This window comes from Aulostomus chinensis, chromosome 23, assembly GCF_037954235.1.
Source record: "Aulostomus chinensis isolate RoL2024-O1b breed Wild chromosome 23, RoL_Achi_v1.0, whole genome shotgun sequence".
NCBI lineage: Eukaryota > Metazoa > Chordata > Actinopteri > Syngnathiformes > Aulostomidae > Aulostomus > Aulostomus chinensis.
The window spans coordinates 21,633,475-21,659,578 of record NC_141342.1 but is presented as its reverse complement, the minus strand read 5'-3'; the positions used below and the strand labels follow the sequence as shown (position 1 = coordinate 21,659,578).

At 48.3% G+C, this 26,104-nt stretch overlaps 2 protein-coding genes across 3 annotated transcripts; both read left to right on the top strand.

Moving 5' to 3' along the window:
- The first annotated feature begins 2,364 nt into the window (after nucleotides 1-2,364).
- On the top strand, nucleotides 2,365-9,753 carry LOC147240068 (very long chain fatty acid elongase 6-like). Its single transcript, XM_086195071.1, has 4 exons — nucleotides 2,365-2,654; nucleotides 4,031-4,162; nucleotides 4,569-4,720; nucleotides 6,369-9,753. The coding sequence occupies exons 1-4, from the start codon at nucleotides 2,560-2,562 to the stop codon at nucleotides 6,797-6,799; spliced, it is 810 nt and encodes a 269-aa protein (XP_086051197.1). The 5' UTR covers nucleotides 2,365-2,559; the 3' UTR covers nucleotides 6,800-9,753.
- LOC147240067 (transmembrane protein 150A-like) lies at nucleotides 4,980-25,408 on the top strand. Of its 2 annotated transcripts, XM_086195069.1 has the most exons (9): nucleotides 4,980-5,090; nucleotides 12,833-13,102; nucleotides 13,832-13,914; nucleotides 14,306-14,353; nucleotides 16,263-16,349; nucleotides 16,767-16,834; nucleotides 19,754-19,881; nucleotides 22,726-22,903; nucleotides 23,630-25,407. In XM_086195069.1, the coding sequence occupies exons 3-9, from the start codon at nucleotides 13,850-13,852 to the stop codon at nucleotides 23,869-23,871; spliced, it is 816 nt and encodes a 271-aa protein (XP_086051195.1). In that variant the 5' UTR covers nucleotides 4,980-5,090; nucleotides 12,833-13,102; nucleotides 13,832-13,849; the 3' UTR covers nucleotides 23,872-25,407. The 2 variants fall into 2 exon arrangements, with proteins under 2 accessions (XP_086051195.1, XP_086051196.1); XM_086195070.1 differs by lacking the exon at nucleotides 4,980-5,090 and having other exon boundaries at nucleotides 11,887-13,102; nucleotides 13,743-13,914; nucleotides 23,630-25,408.
- The last annotated feature ends 696 nt before the right edge of the window (nucleotides 25,409-26,104 follow it).

Here is a 26,104-nt window from a genome sequence, read left to right as displayed (position 1 = left end):
TCACGTCAGATGGGCCTCCAGGACAAACTGCACTTTCATGTTCTAGAACTGAACTGAAAAAAAGACTTTTCATCCTTTCACAGATTCCAAAGGGTCAAAGGTCAGGTCAGTCACCGATACCTCGTATCCTGATTGTGCCTAAAGTGGCTCAATAAAGATAAAGAACCTTTCCCTCCACAGGAGAGAGGAGCAGGTGCATAAATGTGACAGACAAAGTGTGAACAAAGTGAACATTTTATTTATGCTGTTACCTCCCAGACTGAAGTCGCTGTTTTCTTGATTGGAGCTGCAGGGATGAGACAGACAGACAGACAGACAGACAGACAGACTACTTTATTAATCCCTTTTGGACGTTCCGCCAGGGAAATTGCACTCTCCTCAACATTCATTCACAGCACTGTTACCATAGAATAGACTAAAAATAGCAAAGAAGAGAAAACAAAGACTATATATATATATATATATATATATATATATATATATATATATATATATATACACATATATATATATACATATATATATATACGTGTATATATATACATATATATATGTATATATATATATACATATATACACATATATATATACGTGTATATATATACATATATATGTATATATATATATATATACATATATACATATATATATATACGTGTATATATATACATATATATGTATATATGTATATATATACATATATACATATATATATGTGTATATATATATACATATACATATGTATATATATATACATATACATATATATACATATATACATATACATATATATATACATATACATATACATACATATACATATATATATATACATATACATATATATATATATATATATATATATATATATATATATATATATATATATACATACAAATGTGCGTGTGCCTGTGTGTACCTGGATGATTATGTATATGTGCATAGTAACAGGAATAATAATAATATTAATTATTATTATAACAATAATAATGATGATGATATAATATAATAAAAACAACACTAGTTATAATAACAACAACAATAATAATAACAATAATAATAATAATAATAATAATAATAATAATAATAATAATAATAATAATAATAATAATAATAATATGCAGTCTCTTATATTGCATGAGTGTCCGGTTGTTATCGGGGCAGGTTATTAGTGCTCAGCCCTCTCCTACAGTCCTTCTGTTGCCCCCCACAACAAACAATGGAGTTGTTGTTTTTTTAAATAGCTCGGGTAAAAATGAAATAAAACAGTGACCAACATAAAGAAATGAACGTGTGAATGACATCATACAACAATATTTCCACAACTCTTCTTTGGAGTCTCTTACTCAACCAGACACTTTGATTTTTCTCTCATAAAACAACAGTAACATTTGAATCCAACGAGGAGACAAAAAAACAATAAATAAACAAACATCACGGACTCAAACCAGCCAATTAAAATGGAAACAAAATACACAGTTGATGAAATATCTGCACGTCCAGCTCGGATGGTGACGTCAGGAGCAGCTCCCGCGCCCTCTGTACGTTTCTGCACGCTCGAGAACATGTGTTGAAGCGAGAGGAGTGCCGGAAACACATCCCTAGAGCTTCACAATAAAGGCCAGGCCTGGACCCATATTACCTTCATAAAGCTCGTTTTCCCTTTGACTGCATCATGATCCGACAGGTTGGACCACGGGTGGAACACATTCTGCCCAGAAATGACAGTAAGAATATACTTAATTGATAATAAATAATACATTTTTTTTGTGAAGTACTTTTCAAAAGAGTTAGAGCTTCCTAATGAAAATACAGAGCCCAGTACAACACAGGTGTTTAGACAGAAGCTTAACATATAAGGTGGTAAACAAAGGGTGAAATAGAACAGCTGAGAATAAAATAGAAAAAGTGTAGAATTCCCCATGACAATAAACAGAGCAGGTAAATGTGATATTTGCTCTGTGGTGAAAGGAAGTTTTAAGTTGAGATGGCGCCCCTGTTTGTTTCAGGGAACATTCTCATGTACAGGTTCTTGAGAAATGACAATAAAAGCTGTTCTAATCTATAAGTAGATGTGACTGTTATTTCAAGCATATTTTTGAGTGCATGTGCCCAACTTAATTAGTTTGCGGTTGGCATTCTTCTAATTTCACCTCTATTACATTGACATGGCCTCAAAACAACTAACTTTAGGGATCACGTCATATCTTGTGGCCACAAATATACATTCTTTTTACAGCTTTTGTTTCTTACGGCCTCAAAATAGTGATGATGAGGGAACAAGTTATACTCATCTGCTGCGTCATCGCTTTTATTTTGAAAGTCACAACCGGAAAGAGCTCTCTAACAGTAGCTAGCTTTTTTGCCCGGAGCTCAGTGAGTGACAGCGGGAAGTGGACCTGGTGGCACATCCTATTCAGGACCTTCACCGGTGAAACCAGCCGGTATCCCTACTTGAACGCAGCGCGACTGTAGCGTGGCGGTGGTCCGTCCTCCCCTCCGAGCCCCCCGACAGCCTCCGGAGCACCGACCGAACGGAAGAACCGCCAGCGGAGGAAGATGAACGAGAGTGCGCTCACCTCGCAGCTCGTCGAGTACGACTTCGAGCGGCGTTTCGACGAAAGGCGAGCCCTGGAATGGATGCAGGAAAACTGGCAAGTTCGCGAGTTCATTCTTTCATTCTTAACTCGAAGACATTCAACCTGGAAGTGTGGATGAAATGGCCGGTGCGGTCCTCGCCTATCAGCCGGCAGACCGCGCTGTGTGGCCGGGGTCCTGTCCGGCCCGCGCGGACCCGGTGTCCTACACCCATCACCGCGCTCGTGCGTTCCTGGTGAACAAGTCGCGAGAGACTAGTGAGTTTCACCTCGAGCCAGACCGGGCCAGGGCGCGTGCGGGACTCCACCTGAGCTCAGGTAAAGAAATTAATAAAATAAAATAAAAAACCCTCCTGATTCGGGATGCATGAAAACACGAAAGTTCGTGTTCGTGCAGCGTAACGATGATGTCGTCGACAATCAAGGTGAACGTGTTGGCTCTGCTCGTGTGACTGCCATGAAGGCGGATTGAGTCCCTCTCCACCGGTAAGACCGCATTCTTGAACCTGACTCTGTTCCGGTGACGCAAGACCGCGGCTTGTTCCCCCTCGGCGCCCCTCTCACCAGCCGCTCTGCACCCGCGGCGATGAGGCGGTTTCAGGGAGCTCTGCAGTTCTTAAAAGGCTTCATAAGGGACGGGTGATGTTTTAGTAGTAAAAGATGTACTGCAGCACAAACGTTCAAAGAAATATTAGTACTGAGTTACGACATCAGAACTCGTTCTTGAGGGTGTATAGTGGGAATGTGGGTCTGGATCATTGTGGGTGTGGAGGGCAGTGGGAGGGCGCCGTCCTCTGTCCTGCCTGCCCCTGGTGTCAAGCAGCTTCATTGCGTCCGGAGCGCTGCTCCGTCCTCCAGGGGCCACCGGCAGCTCTCACATCCACCAAACACCAACGGGGGTACAACCGTGTCTCAGCCAGCCATCATCTGTTCATCCGGCTCCATTTAATCCAGATTACTTCAGTAGTTGGTCCTTTGCTGCGATTGAGCACCAGTGGTTGTTGGTAAGCCAAGCAGCGCAGCTCCCAGTTGAAATGGCCTCATCACCCAGTGCTGCCAGTCTGGATGGTCCACAACTAATCTCGTAATCCTCCACCATGATGCTAAATGAGGATATGGCTAATGCTAGGGATGGATGATTGTAGTTTTAATCCCTTGCATTTTGTAGTTCATCTCAGCTGTACGTGATGTGTTGATTAGTTACTGACACATTTGCCTTTAAGGCAGACTGCAGGGATGAGTTGCCCCTGTAGCCCAACAGGAAGTTAGCGTTCCACCAAACGTTAATGGGACTGTTGCATTAGAAATGTGGATAATTACCTGAGTCTCACTCACCTGTGCTCATCAGTGGTGTGTGTGTGTGTGTGTGTGTGTGTGTGTGTGTGTGTGTGTGTGTGTGTGTGTGTGTGTGTGTGTGTGTGTGTGTTTTCCAGGAGCACGGCCTTCATGTTCTGTGGCCTCTATGCTGCGCTCGTGTTCGGGGGTCAGCACTTCATGAGGGAAAGACCAAAACTGAACCTGCGGCGCCCGCTGGTGCTGTGGTCACTCAGCCTGGCCATCTTCAGGTGAGTTGCCGTCCGATAGCAGCAGAACTGAAGAGACAGAAGTGACGTCAGTTTTTAGGTCCCACAGGTCGCCTCAGTGCACGAATGAAGTGTGAACATGTGATGGCTGTGTTTGTGTTTACATACTTCAACTAAGGGTAGTAGATTATAGTAATACTGTGTCCAGTTACCCAAGTACTTCATTAAAGCATCTGCTGGTTGTGTGTCTACGACCAGACCACAGTCCAGCAGCCAGGGAGCCAAATGGAGTGATGAGTAATCTCTGTGGGGAGGGGGTGGGGGCTGCTGTTGGCTCTGTAATCTTAATCCCACAGCGGTGGGCACAGTCAGCCCTGAACACCTCCTGCCCCCCGAGTCGTGTCCACTGGGGTAACGCTGCTGTTCTGTCTTTGCTTGCACGCTGCAGTATCATCGGAGCGGTCAGGACTGGACTGTACATGCTGCACGTGCTCACGACCAGTGGCTTCAGGCAGTCGGTGTGTGACAGCAGCTTCTACAGCGCCCCCGTCAGCAAATTCTGGGCCTACGCCTTTGTTCTGAGCAAGGCTCCAGAGCTGGGTAAGGCTTCCCGCCATCTCTGCTGCTGCTCTCACCTGCTGAGGAGCATCAAATGTCCATTCAGACATGTACAAGTACAGATTCAACCCTGAAGATGAACAGGTTTAGCGTTAGGAAGATTTTTAGAAAACAGGGAGACTAAAACGTCTTTCATTCAAACTTAAATCCACCTGTAATCTGGATATCTTCAGACCTCATGTTCGATCGCCGGGTTTCCATCCCCGTGTATCACAGCAGCAAAAGAACATGAAACGCATTTCCATCCACTCCCGGTAAACAACAATTCCCAGTGGTTCCAACGCTGTTTCTTGCCTACACGTGCAAGTACAAGACGTCGCCAAGTCCTTTGATTTATAGGAAATGGAAGGAGGTAAAAAGCACCTGAGGTCAGATGGAAAGCCTTGAATTCGATGGTTCCAGTGAGCCTTTAGTCATGTGATACTTTAATATCCTCGTTAAAATAGAGACACAGCTGAGAGTTGCTGGGAACAACGTGAGCTGGGATGAAACCGTGCATCCAAAGGGATTTAAATCCATGGAAGGTTAGATTTCGGAAAACATCTCCGATCTCGAGCCGCGTCGTTTTGTTCTCCAGCTCTTTTCCTTCCAGCACCTCGACGTTCCAGTGAACGCACCAGCCAACACTGGTGTTCATGGTCTGGGTGGAGGGTTCTCGCCTGCTCTCTGCGGCACTGACAGCTGATTGCTGGGAAATGGAGGCAGAAGCTGAGGTGATGAGAAAATTCCATTAGTGGATGATAAATGCCGAGAGTCTCCTCAGTCCCGGACAGGCAGTCCTTCTGCTCAGCTCATGAAGTTGACGCCCATCAGCTGAGATCAGTACCAGAGAAGTGCAGTAACAAGTATCTGATAGTTGATAGTTATGCTACTGCACTACTCTTGTACTACTTTTGTATTTCTCTGGGTTTTTCCTGTTTGTGTACTCGGCATCTGTGCCGCTGCTGGAACCTGAATTTCCTGAGGGCTCTGCCCAAAGGATGCGTAAAGTTCTATCCGGTCTAATTTGGTCAGCTAACGCTGCTCTGCTGGGACTTTGGAAGGTGGCGACGGTCCCAGCAGTCTGATGGAGAAACTGAGGAAGCATCACATGTTTGGGCTGTAAATGAACCAGGAACCGGTTCTATAAACGTTGATGCTAAAACCTAATAGTCTCCTCTTGATCAGTCTAATCAACCAGAGGTTTGTCGGACTCGTTAGTTCACCTGTTACTGCAAAAACACATACTTTAAGATGTAAATCCTACACTGGAGGTGTTCCTGGCTAAGGATGTAGAAGTGGAATCTGTGTTTTTGGAGGGTGGAGATGTGCAGATGTGTAAACCCTGGAGTCGTCCCTGCCAACTGATGACTCACGTGGTCTTTGGACTGCAACATTAGCTTACACTTCTGCAAACCAGACTCCCGCTTGCTCATTACTGCCTCTTGAGGAACGAAGTGGTATTAAGAGCCCAAATATACCAGCTCCCGCTCGTTCAGGCACTTCCACATGGTGCCCATAAGCTCAAAAGGTCTAGAGTGAGTCCACTGTCCTGATCAAAGAAAGATAAAACAACTTAGTTCTTGGTGGTTTCTGACTCATCACGACCAGAAACCCGGTTCCCCTGAATGATTTCCACCGTTTCTCCCAGGTGACACCGTGTTCATCGTCCTCCGGAAGCAGCGCCTCATCTTCCTGCACTGGTACCACCACATCACTGTGCTGCTCTACTCCTGGTACTCCTACAAGGACCAGGTGGCGGGCGGCGGCTGGTTCATGACCATGAACTATGTGGTTCACTCTCTCATGTACACCTACTACGCAGCCCGGGCGGCCAGCCTGCGGGTGCCCCGAGCCTTCGCCATGATCATCACCGCCACCCAGATCATCCAGATGGCCATGGGCCTGACCGTCCTGGGCCTGGTGTACCGCTGGATGCACGAAGTGCGCTGTCCGTCCAATGTACACAACATCGCCTGGGGCTCCCTCATGTACCTCAGCTACTTGGTCCTCTTCGCCGTGTTCTTCTACAACACCTACCTCAGGGGCCTGCCCACCCACAAAGGGTCCAAGGCAGAGTAGCGTGCCGGTGCTGTGCTCGGCAGCCGCACTCAGATGTGCCATAAGTAGAACTGACCAACACTGGGGGCCATGAATGTGAGTGGCGCTGGTTCCTGGGTTCCTCTTGTTCTAATGTTCTCACACAACATTCTCATAGACGTCTGTCACTCAAAAGGGAGATGCAGTAGGAGGAGAAGGAGGGTTCCCACATGTAACATAGCACTGACTTTGTTTAAACCATAGCCTCGGCTGCTTTTGACTAACGATGTAAGAAAAGCCGTGACAGGGCGCACGCCGCTCCTCGTGGTTTTAAATCCTGATGTCGACACAAACCAGTTAGAACTTGTTTACTTCAGCATGAAGGTTTGGAAGTGGACTGAGGTGAGGAGGCTGAGGCCATTTTCATGTCAGAAAGCCGGCAGCAGCTGACAGCCTGGGACAGTCCAGAGGCATTTGTCGTCTTTCAGCCTTCAGTACAGAAGTCCGTCCTCTGGTGTTGAGGCTCATTCAGAAACTTCCAAATGATAAAGACGAGACTTCCAGCGGACTCAGTTTTCCTTTCTAGGACGCGGTGCAACATTTCTGTCCCACCGATGTTTGTGTGTCGCCTCGTTGAAGTTACTGAGAACAGCAACACACAGTAATCAACAATTCTGAAGATGTTCCACCTTTCGCTAGAACCAAGAGTGCCATTGTTACCCAGTTAGCTAATTTCGATGTGTCAGGATTCGCTTCCCGACTGTTCCTCAACTGATGTGGACTCAAATCTGGCCTGATGACCTTCCGGCGTAGCTTTAATTGAACCGTCTCCTTTGTGTGTCCTGCAGACGTCACACCACCGTCCCAAACCTGCACAAGATCCACGTTTTGTTTTGGTTCTCTAACCTGGGACAGAACCAGGCTTGTCGTAGCCTCCGGTATTCATGCTAAGCTAACCACTGTGTGTCTCCAGGGATCAACCTCCTCACCTCACTGGCAAAAAGACGCTCATAACTTTATTCAGTAAGTTGTTGTACAGGATTATGGTTGTGCTCGTCATGTTTGCTTTAATCGGCACATTCACGCGTCGCACAGTTGCTAAACGTCACCTCAGCGGTCATGTGGGCTCACGCCACTAAGCTTCGGCCAGTCTCATTCCCATTTCCATCTCTACTACAGTAGCTGGAGGATCTCTAACCTCCAGCTCGCCAGGTGACCTGCGGCGTCAGGAGCCCATCCATGAGCTGACAGCCGGCGCCGCCAGTTACCTCCACGTAGGCTGTGGGGGAAGGGTTGCACCTTTGGTAGAAAAAGACCAGATATTTGCCGATGCCGCCACAGTTCTACTGTGCATCCTCCCACGGCGTTTATCTTCACAAAGAAACGCTCTGTCTTAAAAGGCCCAGAATTCCTTGCATTGCTGACCCGTCCTCTGTAGCGAGGCCCACATACCGCAGCTGCATCCACACAACAGGTTTTATCTGTGTGGCGTCGAACTTCAAGGACCAGTTTAAGTTAAAGTAACGATGTAGCGTGTGAGTACGTCCACCAAAGACTAATTCCTCCTTCAGTTTCCGTTTTTATCAATCACCGAAGTAGAAACGCCAGTCGTTCGTCAGAAGAAAGGGAAGAATGAGAGAAGTGGAAGAGGATCGTGTCTTTGTCTCTGTCTCCTGAGCCTGCAGGTTTAAGTACGGACCATCGATGTTTTTATGAATGTCGGATTATATCCTGGAAATGGTTTCTTTGTGTCATCCATCAGTTCCCTGTTTTGTGTCAAATGTCTTGTTTTGATTCACCCAACCTGCTGTAGAAGTGTCAAGGTGACCAACGTAGTCCACCTGTACTGTGAAACCACTCGCCAGTCCTCCGCGTGAACATGGTTTACATATCCTGAGAGATCCGTGATGACGCGTCCACTGTAAATACTGAGCATCTATTTATTTTGTCAATGTTTAATGTTCTTCGGCCGTGAGGATCGGTCGTCATGGACACAGTCAGCGGTTTACCGGTCGTCTTCATGCATTAACGCCTTCCAGCCCCATCGTGACGCCAGTTATTGCCTCTGAAAAAAAGATGAAGGGATTCTTGACCTAAAAGTTCTCACTCATAGCTGTGTTGAGCTCACAAAGATGGTTTTCCCCTCCTGTATCACTTCTTTGACTCCAGAATGCAGAAAGAGCCACCACGTACGGTTAGCGTGACGCTAGCGGAGGCTGGCTGCTAGCGACTCTTACACTCATCACATCTGTGCGTGAGTGTTGTCAGCAGCGTTGTTACCACCGATGCTTTTCACTCACTGTCTCAAACTTCCTGTTGCAAGCAGCTTTTGAGTCTGGTTTGGTGACCCGAGAAGGTCAGATGATGCGGAGGCCCCGGGAGGCCCCGGAGCACAACGCACCACAACATCAAGTCCAGCTGAAATGAAAAAGATTTTTAACGCTTTCAGTTCACATCCTTGATCACGTTTCTTCACATCTTCACCAAAATGAGCTTTTTTTTTCTTCCTGTACACCAGAACGCGGCGAGCGCTTACATCAGCGTTCATGACATCCACCTGTCGACCTTTGGCAGCGTCTTCTGTTTCTGTCCTTCCAGCCGTCCTACCTTCGTTAGCTAGCTAGCGAGAACGGTGCCTGACTTTGTTCATTACTCCAAACCCCGTTTTCTTTCTCGTTACCGTGGTTACGTCCCCACCTCCCTGACCTCCAACATTCTTTCCCACCTCTATTCCGCCTCACTCTGAAACGTGCCACCATGCAGCACCAAGGCTCCGCACTGTGACCTCACAGCTGGATGCCACGCTGCAGCGCTTTGACCTCTCAGGGCCTCCGTAGATCCTCTGACTGTCATCATCGTGTGCCAACTGTTGGTCTTGTCTGGGTCAGTGTGAGCATCTGCTTCAGGTTTCCTGCTGTAAGGTGTGTATGTGTGTGTGTGTGTGTGTGTCCTGGAGGAAACCGTTCAAGGGCTAAAAGTAAACATGTGACCAATAAATCCACTTTAATTTTAAAAGCTCTGACTCGTGCATTCATTATCTAGAAGCGTAAACGGTATGAATATGGCCTGGAAACACCTTGGGGTCAGAGGTCAGACTGCTGAGGCTTGCAGCCTCGATGTCATGATTGGATTCATTTTGTTTGTTTTTGTTCTCTCTTTTGTCGGCGTTTTATTGCTGCTGAGGGTTAATTGTTTTTTTGCCTCTGGAACTGAGCGGCGGGTCGTGTCTGATAACCTGATCTCCACGCTGGGACCCAGCCGAGGTCCTGAGTTTGTCCCTGTGAGGAGGCGAGAGCCTGCAGCAGGCTGAGAGATGAGCTGCTGGGGGGGGGGGATCTGTCCACTCAGCACGTTTGTCCTGCAGCTGTTGGCGGTGCTACCAGAGTACACAGAGAGAACACTGCATCTCATAAACAAACAGGTTAAACCAACTGTAGGACATCCTGGTTCAGAACAACCAGACCGTGAGGCACAAACAGTCCTCGATAGAAGCACTGCCGCTGGAGCGACGCCGCTGGAGCGACGCCGCTGGAGCGACGCCGCTGGAGCGACGCCGCTGGAGCGACGCCGCTGGAGCGACGCCGCTGGAGCGACGCCGCTGGAGCGACGCCGCTGGAGAGTCCCTGAGCAGGAGTCACTGATTCTGCTGCAGAGGAAGTCTCTCATGATTCCTGACTTGTCTGACTTCTGATCTTAGACAGGGAAATGAGGTGGATTGAATGTTCAGGCCAGGAAAGTGAAGCTCCTCAAACTTGCATTCCTCCTACTGTCCAGCAGGGGGTGACGCCTCCGCTCGAGAGGTCACCGAGAACAACAACCTCTTACCTCAGCAGGAGTTCAGGTTTTTCACCCCTGCAGCATCTGGTTATTGAACTAAGGAGAGAAGCAGGATGGAACGGTAGGTTGGCGCAAAGGCCACGTGTACTTAAGGGTGTGGCCACTGTGTGAGGCTCCACCCCCATAGAAATATGGTCACGTTTGGTTGTCCGTGTGGATGCTCTCTACATTTTGTCAGATTATTTTGTTACCTGAACCAAAAAAAGTTTGGGAAAAGTTTATCTTATTTTTATCTTTTTTATTCATTTATTTTTTATCAAAAGCAGGGGGTGAATGTTAGTTTTTCAGTTCTTGTCAGTGCTGAAAATGGAAAGTAAACCAAATTTACGAAAGAGTGACGAGAGCAGACAGAAGTGAGTCGAGACTCAGTCCCCTCATCCTTGCGCTCTCAGCAGTGACAGCAGACACAAGTGAGTCGTGACTCGGTCCCCTCATCCTTGCGCTCTCAGCAGTGACAGCAGACACAAGTGAGTCGTGACTCGGTCCCCTCATCCTTGCGCTCTCAGCAGTGACAGCAGACAGAAGTGAGTCGTGACTCGGTCCCCTCATCCTTGCGCTCTCAGCAGTGACAGCAGACAAATGGCTGGAACTTCCAGGTGTGAGTTTTAGTGTAGAAGGAAAAACAGCAAAGTTTAGCCGACTGAGCTGCTTTTGTTTGAAAAAAAAAAGATAAATTAATGAACCAAACGTGTGGGTGGGTTTGTGTTCAGGCTGGGAGTGGCCTGACCCAGCAGGCTCGTGTCCAGGTGACTCATGTCCTCAGGTGTCTCTCCCATCCTCGCTGCAGTGTCTCAAGGTGTCCCGGTGCGTCGGTGTTTGGCGCCCCCGTGTGGCGGAGGCCAGCATGCATGTGGCAGCTGGAGCTGTAAACCAGTGTATGAAGACCAGCTGTGGGACCCTGCAGGAACGAAGGAGGGGACACGTGACGCTGCCTTCAGGAACTGTGGGAAAAAGCAGGAAGAACACGCCAGGTATTTTTAAGGTTCTGCCACCACAGCCGGACGTGAAACCCTGACGATCTGATCCTGGCTGCGAGAGCGACCGATGCCGACTCACATCTCAATAAAAGAAGGTTTTTGACTGCAGTGCGTTGTTTTGATGTTTTTACTTCTGTTCATCCTCCGACGTTCTGCTCCTGATCCGTCTCTGCCTTGGACAACAGTTTCAGTCCCCAGATGTGTGAAAATCTCTTCATTGGGTTTGGCTCCTTGGGATGTACCATCTGGTGTTCAAGGGGTGGAGTGATCGGGATCTTGAATTCCATCTGTGTCCGTTCACATTGAGGATGGGATGTTCAGTACCAGTTCCTGAACAAGTGTTTGGTGGATGATGATTCAGATCAGTCCACAAAGAAGAAAAGGACTTGCCGTCTTCTTACCTTGGAACCGTCTCATCTCATGAAAATACAAACCAATCGCCCAGAACGTGTTTGTTCTCCCAGAACGAGCCTGCTGGTCCGCAGTGGGGACGGTAGCACCAAACCAGAAGGGCTGCAGTTTCAATCTGAGGTTAAAATGTTTGGGGATTATTGATCATCCATCTGGATTAAGAAGGAGTGGAATATTCCGGATGACCTGGAGAGTTTAGTTGTCGTTAGCCATCAGTCTCTGTTAGCTTCAAGCTAAATATACGTAGCTGGATCTTCCTGCATTCTGGAGTCACAGAAGTGATGAGGGTGGGAAAGAATGTTGGTCTGAGATGAAAACTCCTCTTAGTGAGGACTTGAAGGTGAAATACTCTGTCTGGGTTCAGTGTTGCTTATTAAAGCAGATCTGCTGATACTTGCTACGTACTGATAATACTACACAAACTACCAGTTGATGTTGTACTGGTACATTTTGAGATTTGAACCTTGTGTATCTGTATTTGTCTGGTACTGCTGTAAAACCACTGACTGAGTACAAGTACACGCAGGAGTAAGAGGAACATTAACTCCTGCAGTAGGAGAAAACAATTCTTGGAGATTTACATTCAGAACCGCTGGCGGGTTTACAGAGGGCACGTGAAGGCAACATCTGCGCAGTTCGTCGAAGGTGAAACGTAGTAGTCCGTCGGACCCGAGGGGTACTTTTACTGCAGTCTGATTGAGAGACCACTTTCCAGGAAGTAACCAGAGGACAAACTGACCAACAAACCAACGACAGATGAGATCTCTCTCTCTCTCTCTCTCTCTCTCTCTCTCTCTCTCTCTCACACTCACACACACACACGCACACACGCACACACAATAACAAGCAGCCTTCCAGAAGGGAACGTGACGAGTGAGTTGTGGGCGGAGCTAACGTGACCAGTGACGTCCAGCTGCTCCAGCGGGTCGGGTCATAAGCAGCGAGGTTCGGCTGCGGGAGTGTCCGGCCCCGGGATGAATGTGAAGGCGCTCGCCTCCTCGGACCATGACCTCCACGCCGCCAGCGACCCGCTGGGAGCCCGGAACTCTGACCTGCGCTCCAGTTCGGAGGAGCTGAGATGAGGAGCAGCGCCTGAAGCTTTGGACCGCACGAACCTCAGGTAGGATCCCGCTTCTTACCCGCAACTTTCCCGGAAGACATCACAAGCATGATATGATAGGCTGAGGTCTGGAGGCTCCACCAGAGACAGAGAAATACTCCGAGAGAGGGAGAAAGAAGTCTGAGTGAAAATGAACGAGAGTGAAAGTCTTAATTATGCATGAAGAAGTTCTGGGTTTGAGGGGGAATGTCCAGATTAAGAGTGGGATTAAAGTATGAGACGAGATTTGTATGACAGTGAGATAAAGAAGTCACTTGATGAGTCGGACATCAGCAGACAAACGCTCAGCCAATCAGTAATGAGCTGAAGAAGTCAGATTCCTGAGAAAAGTTACATTCACAGAACAAAGTCGAAAAGTTGAGATGACACTGGGTGCTGAGGTGAGGGCTGATGAAGGAGCCGCCATTGCATCATGTTGGCTTTGAGTCGTTTTACTTGTACTTGTTGATGTTTCTCGTCTCCGGTGGCGCCTGCGTCTGCGTGGCGCTGGCGGCTCTGCTCTGCTGGCGCTCTTCAGACCTGATTCAAGGCTGGCATCACCAGACCGGATGGTTGTTACCTAAAAAACCCAAATACGCCGTCCTTTTTATTTTACTTCAAAGAAAACACAAGTCATCCTTCTTGTGCCGTTTGTTTCCAGTGACTTGATTCACTCCTCCATCCTCGCACCTCAAACGCTGTGGAGGTAGAAGGTTCTGAGTTGTGGTTCTGGTGTTGCTGGTTCTGCAGGGTCTCCAGGTGGTCATCATGTCCCTGTGGATGATTCTCCCCGTCAGCCTGCCTGTCTTCACCATCACGGGAATATGGGTCGTGTAAGTCTCTCTGAACCCACTACCACGTCGGCCATCTTTACTGGCACATCTGTCACTCCTCACATGGCAACAGCAGCTGCTTTTGCCGCTTCGGGTCAGCGTCAGGGCTCAGCAGGACGGTTTATGACCCCAGAATGCAGGACGCGCCTCGTTTGTGTGGCGTGTAGCTGACAGAGACTGACAGCTAAACTGTCAGTGCTCCTTCGTGAATCAGCGAATCGGACGTGAAGATTGAAAGAGCAGCTCCTCGGGTGTGTAAGTCAAAGTCAAACTCAGAGCCCACGTCTCTCCACGCCGACGCCGCTTCCCGTTAATGAGCAGTAGAGAGAGACGAGGCGACGGGAAGTGTTTCTTCTGTGCACCTCACTGTGTTTCTGCTCCGACCTCCCAGGTACGCCATGGCCCTGTACAACCAGCACGTCTGCCCTGTCAATAACTGGTACAACACACACACACACACGCACGAACACACACACACACACCAAGTCTGATCTGAAGCCTAAACATAACCTTATTCTGACCCTAACCAAGTCAACAGCCCTCTGACGTCGTGAGAAATGCCCAAAACGTCCTCATCGGTGTAACTGGCGCTCGACCACCGTAGAGGCGTAAACGCTGGTCCGCGGCGGAGGAACCGCCTCCATTCCACACAGATGTGCAAACCAGCGTAAACCTTTAGGGAGTTTCTCTGCTTGTCCGTCACTTTGAGTCAGACAAGCAGACAGAGGAACTTCCTGAGTCCAAGTCAAACCTCAGCGCGTTTCTCACCAACTTGGGTCAGATTTCATGTTTGGGGAGGAGAGGAAACGCCGCGCTCTCAGCTGGTGTTTATCCGCCGTCCAGCCGCTAAACGGTTACTGTTGGAGAACCTGAACCCAAACAGCATGGAGGAGGAACGCAGACACCGAGGCTGGAGTGATGATTATGAAAATATCGCCCTGCGAGTGTTGACGTGAGCGTTTAAGGAGTAGAAGAAGAAGTTCAGTCAGGGCTGCAGTTTTGTGGTATTTGAAACATAAATAGGACTGAAACCACTCAGAGAAGCCAAAATACATAAATAGCATTGAAGAATGGAATGAGAGCAAACGTAAGGACGTTCCTGCCCCTCAGGTCGGCTTCGGCGCCCTCAGAAACGCGTGATTGATGAGGTGTGAAGGCGCTGAATGGTTCACATTAGGAGAAGGAGCTTCCTGAGGCTGTGTGGGTCCTCAGAGTCACAGTGACGCCCGTCACTCACTCTCACCGTAGCTACAGGCGTCACCACAGCCTGTCCCGGCAGGTGGGATCGCCCTGGTGAACCGTCAGCGCTGACGTGAATGAACGCCAACCTGGAGGTGTTCCAGTTCTAGCTGTTTCATAGCTGCCCCCACCCCCAACATGTCAGGAGTCCCAGTCATAAGCCAGGTCCCCCTTCACCGGGCCTCCCAGCTCAGTACGACCTCGACTCCATCCACCGGGTTCTGGATGAACTGGAACAGGAACATGGCGGAGAGTCTCTAAGACCCCGAGGAGACCGGAGAGCAGACGGCGGCGGTGGCGGCGCCCGTGACCTCACTTGTGTAATGTGTTGTGATGGCTTGTTAATGATTTCTGGTGAAAATGAACCTCTTCCCTCTGATACGATTCTGCACACGACACCGGAGCTTTGTTTTGGACGCCAGCCACCGCTGTTTAACCCTGGAAAGCAGGACACCTTCACAGGTGTTTGGGGTTAATTTTCTACCGCCGCCTACGTAGAAGAGCTGCCACGACGCTGCCGAGGCTCAGCCATTAACCCGTGTCTGCTTGTTTTAACCGTCCTGCATACGAGACCCTTATTAGTACCGCTGAGGTGGCGCTTGGTGGATTAAAGAGTTGTGACGCGATGGGATTGAACCCCAGAGGGTCACGTCTCTCGTCTGTCCGACCGATGACGTAGATTCAAGTGACAATGCAGATCCAGGACACTCCTCTTCATCACAGTGAAACAGAAGCGTCTGACAGGTTTTCATAAATCCATCCGTCCCTCGATGCATCGCCGCGGTGAACCTCGTCTCAAACAGGACTTGAAGCATTTCCTGTTTCCTGTTGTTGGGGGAAAAAAGCTAAAACCAGGAAAACGGCTCCAAACAAAAAGTAGAAGGAGGTGGAGGTGTTCCTCCACCATTTTGATATATTTATACTTCAAGTGGGGGGGTCACTACTCTGCCTCACTGCACTTTATTTCTTCCATGAACTTGCAGTTCACAACAAACGATTAAAAGTCTTCCTCGTGTCCTCTCCCCCCACAGTTGACAGTTTCTTCCTCCGTGTGTGTGTGTGTGTGTGTGTGTGTGTGTGTGTGTGTGTGTGTGTGTGTGTGCATACAGGCTGTATAATGAGTCGTGTGAAGAACAGCTGCCGTTACAGAGGGGTCCTGTGCTGTGCTGCACGCTGGACAACGTTCCGCTCATCAGGTCAGAGGTCACGTTCTCCCTTCAAACTGCTGCCTGGGTTCTAATGTAACAGTCGTCGGGTTCCTGGACCATCAGTGAACCCAACGCTTGTTGTTCTTGAGTTGCTGCCATCGGTGAGGCTCCTTGAGACCTTGCCAGCAAGTCAACGCTGAACCAGAGTCCGCTGAAACTTTCATGATTCTTTTGTTCTGGAGTTCCGAGTGTCCCCCGACCTCCAAGACCGTGTCCATCTATGGACAAGCTCGCTAAACTACTTTCCAAGAAAAATGTGGGCGTTATTTGAATGTCTCAGGCTAACCAGAGATACATGTAAGGAATTCCTGTGGAAATGTAGTTAAAATAGAACTCTTGAGGAGAAATGCCAACAAGCACAGAAGGTCAGATCTCATTTGGACCCCCACCCCCCTTTCATTCCAGTAAATGTGGAACTCTGCCGCCAGAAAGTTGCTTCTTCAGCCTCATATGCAGCACGGGATCCTTCATTGGTGAGTGAGCACTGAAAACTGTGAATATCAACCGTTGAGACGGCATGCATCATCTCCTGGTTCCTCCCCCAGCAGCCAGGGTCACATGACTTCAAGCTCACTGGTGGATCTGATGTAGAACTGAACCTCCAACATCCACCGGTCTGGTGTTTACTGGTGGATCTGATGTAGACCTGAACCTCCAACATCCACCGGTCTGGTGTTTACTGGTGGATCTGATGTAGAACTGAACCTCCACCACCCACCAGTCTGGTGTTTACTGGTGGATCTGATGTAGAACTGAACCTCCACCATCCACCAGTCTGGTGTTTACTGGTGGATCTGATGTAGAACTGAACCTCCACCATCCACCAGTCTGGTGTTTACTGGTGGATCTGATGTAGAACTGAACCTCCACCATCCACCAGTCTGGTGTTTACTGGTGGATCTGATGTAGAACTGAACCTCCACCATCCACCGGTCTGGTGTTTACTGGTGGATCTGATGTAGAACTGAACCTCCACCATCCACCGGTCTGGTGTTTACTGGTGGATCTGATGTAGAACTGAACCTCCAACATCCACCGGTCTGGTGTTTACTGGTGGATCTGATGTAGAACTGAACCTCCACCATCCACCGGTCTGGTGTTTACTGGTGGATCTGATGTAGAACTGAACCTCCACCATCCACCGGTCTGGTGTTTACTGGTGGATCTGATGTAGAACTGAACCTCCAACACCCACCAGTCTGGTGTTTACTGGTGGATCTGATGTAGAACTGAACCTCCACCATCCACCAGTCTGGTGTTTACTGGTGGATCTGATGTAGAACTGAACCTCCAACACCCACCAGTCTGGTGTTTACTGGTGGATCTGATGTAGAACTGAACCAGCTGGTATCTCCAGCTGCTGAGAACCAAACACTTGATCTCAGGTACTTAGGAGGCCTCGTATTCAGAGTTGAACAGAGTTCTAAAGACTCAAGGTTTGTTTAGTCAGCTGGCCTCCCCACCATGCGCCCCCCCTCCCCTCCCTGGAGGGGACATTGATGCCATGAATGGTGCATTTTTATGCTTCACATGAACCCTGCGATCCGTCCAGTTGCTCACATGGTGCCGGGCTGCTGGGTCGCTGACCAGCAGGTGAACATCGTTGGAGTTTTGCCGGCTTCATGAGGTCGTGTGTATTTAAGGTCTTTATTGTTGGACTGACTAAACGCTTCACTCGTGTAGACCGACGCCGTCTCACAGGTCTGGTTGATAAAAGTGGGTGGAACCAATTAGCAAGTATAGAACAAACCTGCAGAACCGATCCAAAGTGTTCAGGGCAGTTTAGGGACGTTGGTTGGGTGAGGCGTTGAATGGGTGGAACTCTTCAACTGTCACCTAGACCGTGTCATTGTCTGAGGTGTCTGTCGGAGACGGGGATGTTCCCTGTTCTGCCTCGACGTTCTGTATGAAACGTTCTATGGACCTTACTGCAGAGAAAGGGTTCCAGCTCAGCTAGAGCTTGGCTAAACGTTGTGTGGTGTTACTGTCAGAACTGGCATCACGAAGGTTCTCCAGACCATCTGTAGACTCAGGTGGAACGTGGATAGATGATTGAAAACCTTCTCTGGAAGGTGGAGAGATGAGAACCTCACCATCTCGAATGCAGATGTGTTTGTTTGAGCAACACACTGGAAGGTTTTAAAGTAGAACATGAGAGGAACCGGGGTTCTGCGGGTGAATGTGGTGTGAAGTGCTGCGGATCACGTAGGCCGGTCTCACATCTCCACGAACACAACAGCAGGGAAGCTGCAGCAACACAACAGGGACACATGCAGGCTGTTTATTTGTGTACCGGCAAAGATGATGCATTCAGGAACACTTGTAAACCCGTAACTTCAGTCTGGTGAAGCTCTAGCAGGAGTTCTCTCTGGTGATGCGGTGAATTAACCCTGGCCGTGGCTTCAGAGGTTCCGTCCTGCCTCTCAACACCTGGTCCTCCTCCTCCAAAACGCTGGAATTCGAGAGCGTTTAACGAGGCCATTAACTGGCCTCCTGCTGCTGGCGCCCGCTGACACGGTCCTGAGAGCCCAGATGAGTCCGTCACAACACCACGTGTGAAGTAGACCGTAGATCAGGATCGCGTCTCAGAGCGCTGACGACTTCATCCTTGTTTTTGCACCTGAATGTCCCGGCACACAACTCTGCAAACGAGAGCTGTGAGGTGAGGAGGACAGGAAGTGATGTCAGCAGTCACACTCACACTTGATTGGATTCTTCAATCTGAGGATCTGTCTGGTGCTAGCCAGTTTCACTTAATCCCTCAAAAACACACAAACACACACACACACTCCATTGTGCTGAGTTGTTGATGTTCTGCTGAACAATCACTAAAAAGAAAGTTCCAGCAGTCGTTTGAATGTTTGCGCTGTGACCACGCCCCACGTTCTCCAGCATCAAACACTTTTTATTCCACTCTGATAAACAATAGTGGGTTTGTGTTCGCCAGCGACTTTGTTTAGAGGTGTGGCGCGAGTGCACATGAGAAGAATGGTAATTGTTGGAGTCCTGCGGTTCAGAAAGTAGATCCCTCGCTGTGCCGTAGCCAGTGAAACGCCATGACAACCCAGAACCCAAAACAAGGAGTCTTATCGCTGCGTACACTCGCTCTTCAGAAACGGACCAGCACGAACATCAAAACAGCCTCAGTGGTTGGCAGCTTGATGGGCGCCAGATGTGGAACTGCTGGGAAGGTTGATGGAACGAGTGGTTTCACAGACGTCACACAGATTCGCTGCATCACGGTTGCCGATGCAACCCAGTGACCTCGCCGTTCCATTGACGCTGAGTCATCAGTTACCTTGTTTCTTGTTCCTCTGTCTCTGAATTCACCCAGCAGGAGCTCTGACGTGTGGTGGGTTCATTTTGGTTTCCTCTTCCTGTTTGTCCTTCAGTGATGCTGATTGGTCTGCTGCGTTACGCCCACGTCATCGAGAAGCACCAGAACTGCGTTCTCAACACGGCCGGCCTCTCCACCGGCTGGACCTGTGCTGCCGGACTCATCATGGTGGGCAACTTCCAGGTAAGCTGAGCACATTCAGGGGGCAGCATATCGGCCACAGCCCACGTTCACGTCATAGATGTATAAGAAGACCCAGACACATGGCGAGCGCCAGGTTTGCACCCGTGGAATCACAAGCACGCCGTCTCTCAGGTGCGCCAAAGCCCAAAAACACATTTTTTCCGATGGACGTTTATTTTGAAAGAAGCAGCAGAAGTCGTCTTTTTTTAGCCTCACAAGCCCTCAAAGTGGCTGCTGTGAGCCTTTAGAGGAGCCGTCAGAAGAAATCAGTTCATCCCCGGTGAGGGGCTCCCTGTGCCAGGGAGTGAGCGTTGGCCTTCACGCCGCCGTGGCGGCTGGCTCGTCTGCAACACACTATTCGGACATCTTTTCTTGAGGAACACGCCAACTTTGAGGGAAAGTCTCTTATCGTCCATCGTCTTCAGGACCAGACCAGAAGACAGAGACCTTCCCCAGGGAGCTGAGACCCGCGCTAGTTAGCTTAGCACAGTTGTGTTTGGTGTTTCAGTCTTTAGTTGATTTGTTTCTGTGCCTTGTGCCCCCCCCCCCCCCCGTTTCATGCTTCAATCGGCTGTTCTGCCTGATCGTCGCCACAGAAACACCAATCGACAGGAAACAGCCTCGTAGGTGCAGGTGATGAATCTGTTACATCACCTCTTATGTAACTTCTGAGAGGTGTTGACCCAGAGAGATGCTTATCTGTCCGTGGGGCTCCGGCCATTGTCAATCCCAGCGTTCCAGGTCCAGCGTTTGAACTGAGAGTTTGATCTTTTCTTCTGAGCATCAGCAGAAGTTGAATCCCAGCGGGGGGCCGACGGTTGTCGTAGCAGCCTTATGTCATCGAACAGCCTCACACGTCTGGACATGTGACCTCAGTTTGTCCGCTTGCTGCTCTGCTTCTAATAATGAAGTTGAAAATATTGCATCATTCCACGTTTTTCTAAAAAAACCCACGAGCTGCGAGAACAAGAATTCATTTATGGGTCGTCGGCAAGAGTGCGGGACCACCCTGGCGGTCTTTAATCAACCAACAAGGACGAGCAGGACCAGGACCGAACCGGCCCAGGTCTCACCAGTGAAAGGTCTCTGCAGATGGTGAGAGTGGAGACCGAAGGAGAGGGAAGAACTCTCGCTGCACCCAAGGCCAGACGAGCCGATCCGGTCCAGCCTCCATTCAGAAAACCAACTTTTTAAAAGTTGCTTGCGTGTTGTCGTCCTGTGAGCAGAGGAGACCGAGCTGGAAGTCAGACTCACGACACAGCAGCGTCACCGTTTTTACTTCAGCATGATTTCGATCTGTGTGTAGCCAGTAAACGGCATTGGGGCTCAAAGTTGCGGTTTAGTTGTGGTCAAGCTGTGTCACGACCTCTGCTCGTTCTTCAGGGATGACACGCCGGTCATTTCAAGGTGTCAGCAGCACACAGCCACTCCCTGCAGTGACGTCTGGAGCCTGAAGTGGCTTCGTTCAGGTGTAGATTTTGTTTTTAGGAGAATGCTGGAGGCTCTACCTTGACAGAAAATGAGAGGCTGCTGAATGCGAGTAGTCGACTGGAAGAAGCTGCTCAAGTGTTAATGAAGGATAAGAGTCATGGATGCGTGTGCTGGCGGCGTAGCGCTCCGCTGTGAGACGGCTGCTGGGCGTCTCTGATCAGCGTCCTCCCGCTGTCTCGCAGCTCTTTGTAGAGCGTCCAAGTAAACGTGTTTGTCTGGAAGGAGTCTGGCAGCCAAAGACGAGAGGATTGGCTGAGTGTTCTTGTGGGCTCAGGCTCAGGACGCGTTCTCCTGATCCTGAAGGGAACCGCTCGTCTGGGCTGTTCTATGAGAGGAGAACATGTATGTTCACCAACGTACAAATGATTCACATCATGGCCTCAGGTGATAAACGTGTGTGTGTGTGTGAGACATCTTCAAGTGATCTGCCTCATAGACGATAACCTAGGAGATCTGGTCGCGGATCGTTCTGTCTTGTGGCGTTCTTGAGGCGATTATCCAGCGCGCCAGTGTTCGGTCATGATGACCTGTGCGTGTGTTTATCAGCTGTGTGTGAGGGTATGTGTGTGTGTGTGTGTGTGTTTGCATGTCACAAGAAGTGAGGGATGTTGTTTTCCTAAAGCAGGGTTTTTTGCCCTGGTTAGAAATAAATAAATAACTTATCTTTGAGTAAAGAAACCAACGAATAACTGGAATAAGAAAGAGACAGCAGGAGGAATGTGGAAATCTTTATCCTTGTTTTCTTGTATGTTGACATTCTTTTTTCCCCCAAATGTTGTTTTGCCAATTTTCCTATTATTATTTTTGTTAGTGTTTAATATTATTACTATTGTTATTATTGTTTATTATTATAATTACTATTATTATTACAACTATTATTGTTATTACTAATATTATTACTATTATTATTACAACTATTATTGTTATTACTATTATATTACAACTATTGTTATTACTATTATTATTACTATTATTATTACAACTATTATTGTTATTACTATTATATTACAACTATTGTTATTACTATTATTATTACTATTATTACTACTATTATTACTACAACTATTATTATTACTAATATTATTACTATTATTATTACAACTATTATTGTTATTACTATTATTATTATTAATATTCTTAACGCGAGCACAGGCAAATGATCATGTTTATAAAGTGTTCCACCAACACGTTCCATGGAACCAGTAGCAAAGCGGTTCCCTAACGTTCCTGGGTGAATCAACCATCGTTCAAAAGCCCCACATCCTGTCAGACTCGGGTCCCGGTCTGATACGTCGTCTCTGATGTCTCGATCAATAATCAATAATCAACTGTAGCTGTTGCTTGTGCCTCCAGGTGGATTTCGCCAAAGTCCTCCACTACGTCGGAGCTGGAGTTGCGTTCCCCTCCAGCATGCTGTTTGTGTGTCTGCAGTCGGCGTTGACCTACCGGCTGGCCAAGACCCAGGGCGAGTACCGGATAGGCCACTTCCGCGTGGGGATGGCGCTGCTGGCGCTCATCGCCCTGGTGCTGAGTATCCTTCCACACCGGCACTGAATCTCTTCAGTCTAACAGTTTATGTTGCTCTTGCTAGGTGAAGTGATCTTTGACGAGATTTGGATCTGTGGGAACGCCATGTTTACAGCTTGTGGTGGTGGTTGGCGATTATTTAAAAAAAAAACACCGGCTGGTTTTGGGGCTCAGAGGGTTAATAAGCCTCTGTAACAGCCTCCACTACTCTGGGAATGTTGTCATAGTATTTTCTCTAATTGGAACTAATCGTGCACATGGAAGCCTTTCTGACATCAAATCTTTGTAATTAGCAGTTCAGGTTATGAAACATTCTGTCTGAACCAATTCATGCTGCTTTCCTGCCCAAGGAGGTGTGTTTTCTTGCTGGAATTCCACCAAGTCGTTCTCTCACCTGAAAACAACCAACACAAAATAAACACATTCAAAAAAAAAAGTGGTCAGAAACAACAGACGCGTGCCTCCCAGTCCTTTGGGCGACGGTGCAGAAGCTCCTCTCCACCAGGCCTGGCCGCTCTGGCAGACATGTTCCTCTGATGCTCCGAGCTGTTGAAGGTTGAAAGGCCACAAATGCAGAAAAATGTCACCAAAAGGAAGCAGGCTGCACCATCGCAGCCTCCCACAGGCTGTGTGGGTGAATTGTGAGGCATGACACTGCCACCTGCTGGTGAAAGAACAGGCCTACAGGGGTTCTCTGCAGCCATCATTGTCCTTAACCTCTCACCACCAGGTGGAGTTTTCTTTTGCCAGGAGAGCTTCGCCCTGCAGCACACATCCGCCATCTTTGAGTGGGTCTACTGCACTCTCATCATGCTCTTCTATGGGACCTTTGCGTACGAGTTTGGGGACTTGTCAGGGGACACGCTGACGGTTCTGTCCAGAGGAGCCCAGAGCTTCTCCACCTCTGAACACAAGACGGACGTAGGTGGAGGGTCCAACCACCACCACCTGGAGAGTTTATCCATGATGTGAATGGTGCCGACCAAGCGGAGTCTCAGTATTGCACAGAAGTCAAAGCAAAGACTGGTGGACGCGTCGTACGAGTGTGCAGCAGAACGTAGCGCAATTTATCACGAGTGCCTTGATGAACACAGAGACCAGCTGAGTCACGTGATCCTGCTTCAGTTCTCATGTGACAGTGAGGGCTGGGGTCGCCTTCTATCAGGTCTGACGTTCTGGCAGCCGCAGCATGAGTGCTGGTGCTTGCCAACACCGATTGGTAGCGACACATTTCCACTGTCGTGCCCAACAGTGAATGTTGGCAGCACGCCCTCGCTAACGGTTAGCGAACAGCTAATTTCACCTCAGTATTCAACTTCTACAATCAACCAAAACAGACAACAAACCCTAAACCCATCAACATTTCACGATGAATCCATGATTGAATTGGAGGTCTAACATATGATGCTAACAGTTAGCCACTCAAGGAGGTGCAGAGGTGAAGACGACAGTGAGGAATATCGGGTAATGACACACTTCAGCCACCCTGTGAGGACCTGCTTAGCCAGGCCATGCTAGGCTAACATGCCCCAGCACTGTCAGCACTCAGCTACAATGACGTAACAGTTCAGCATCTTTGGTGCTGGGTTCCACAATCGCCTTCTCTACTCTTATCGTAACAGAAGTCTACTAACAGCACACGTTGCGGCTAAGAGGTCACACGACTTCTAGAAACTCAGATACCTGACAACGATCGCCATTCAAAATGGCCGCTCCGCACATCGATAGGGTGACCACTGATGATGAACCAGTTTTGTACCTTCTGTCACAGTTGTACTCCTCATGCTCTGCCTGCTAGACACTGCGTGGAGGGTCGTCCTCTGGTGTTGTGAACAGCAGACATTGTTTGTTTAGACTTTCCCGTCTGTTCCTCGCTGGATCACCTCGGGTGTGACGCGACTCCCCGGTCCACGTTCCGAGGTCATCGAGGCAATGACTGGAACTTGAACAGGACAGCAAAGGTGATGGGTCTTCTGGTTTTCCCCACAGCAAAAAAAGAATCTGACGGGACCCATCGTGAAGGGCATCGTGTCGTCTGATCCCGGCGTGAGACGTTCCATTCGTTTTTTCTCAGGAAGTTTTGTGACATCATCGGCAGTCACCTTTGACCCCAACAGGAAGTTTCCACGCAACAGATGCCAAGAATGATCCTTTTCCAAAGATGGTTTCACCCAAACTGAGGGTGGTAACATTGTGTTGATGACGTTTTCATGTTTTTCTACATCCATCTTGTAACTCACGTTGCCACGGAGACGTTTCATTGATCTCCGTGTGGTCACGTCACAGTGGCGCTGCCTGCCGTTGCCCAAATAAGGTCTTCTGTATATTTTGGTAATTCAGCTCTGTGCCAAATATTTGTATTGTTGCTCTCAGTCACAGCAGTGGGACCAAACATAATCATCATGCTGTATGTCATCATAATATTTTTACAGAAAATAAAATTCAAGAATGTATGCAAAGATCAAAATCAGAAACATGCAGTTTCGCTCCAAACGTCTCTTGGTAAGAAACTCCATTTTAAGTAGTAATGTGCTCAGTTTTGTTCCCCACAGTGCAGTGATGAAGGAAAGTTGTGATTGTAACAAATAGACACGGTGTTGCCAGGCAGCACACAACATTCTGAGGACAGTCAGGAGGTTGCCTACAAGTTTATTAACACAGGAAAAAAAAACGAACAAAATAAAAATACAGTCAAAAGATTCGTAGCCACGATTGTGCGATAAACTCAGACTAACACAAAACCGACAAACGTGACATACATCCGTGGGCGTGGCCAGGTGAGCGTCTCCTTTACACACCGTGACCATGACAACTAACTTCAGTTTTTAAATTAAAAAACAAAAACAAAACAAAAAAAAACTTACACACTGATGATGCAACCAAATGCACAAGATAAACGAAAACGAAAACGATAATTTCCTTTGGCATATGCTCCCACATCCTGGTTAGACAGGAAGTGAGAGGTAACACTTGAGAGGCCTGTAGTCTATGAGGTTGTGCGTAACGATAGAGCGGCGCAGGAGTGAGTTGTAAAACCCGGAAAGAAGTTAGCATTGTTGAACAGTGGTTTCCCTCGTCTTCAAGTCAGTGGGTTGTTGGTCCAGCAAAGCTGAGGCTAAATCTAAAATAGTTTCTTTTAATAACTACGATATCAGATCCACCAGTAAACACCAGACCGGTTCAGTTCTACATCAGACCCACCAGT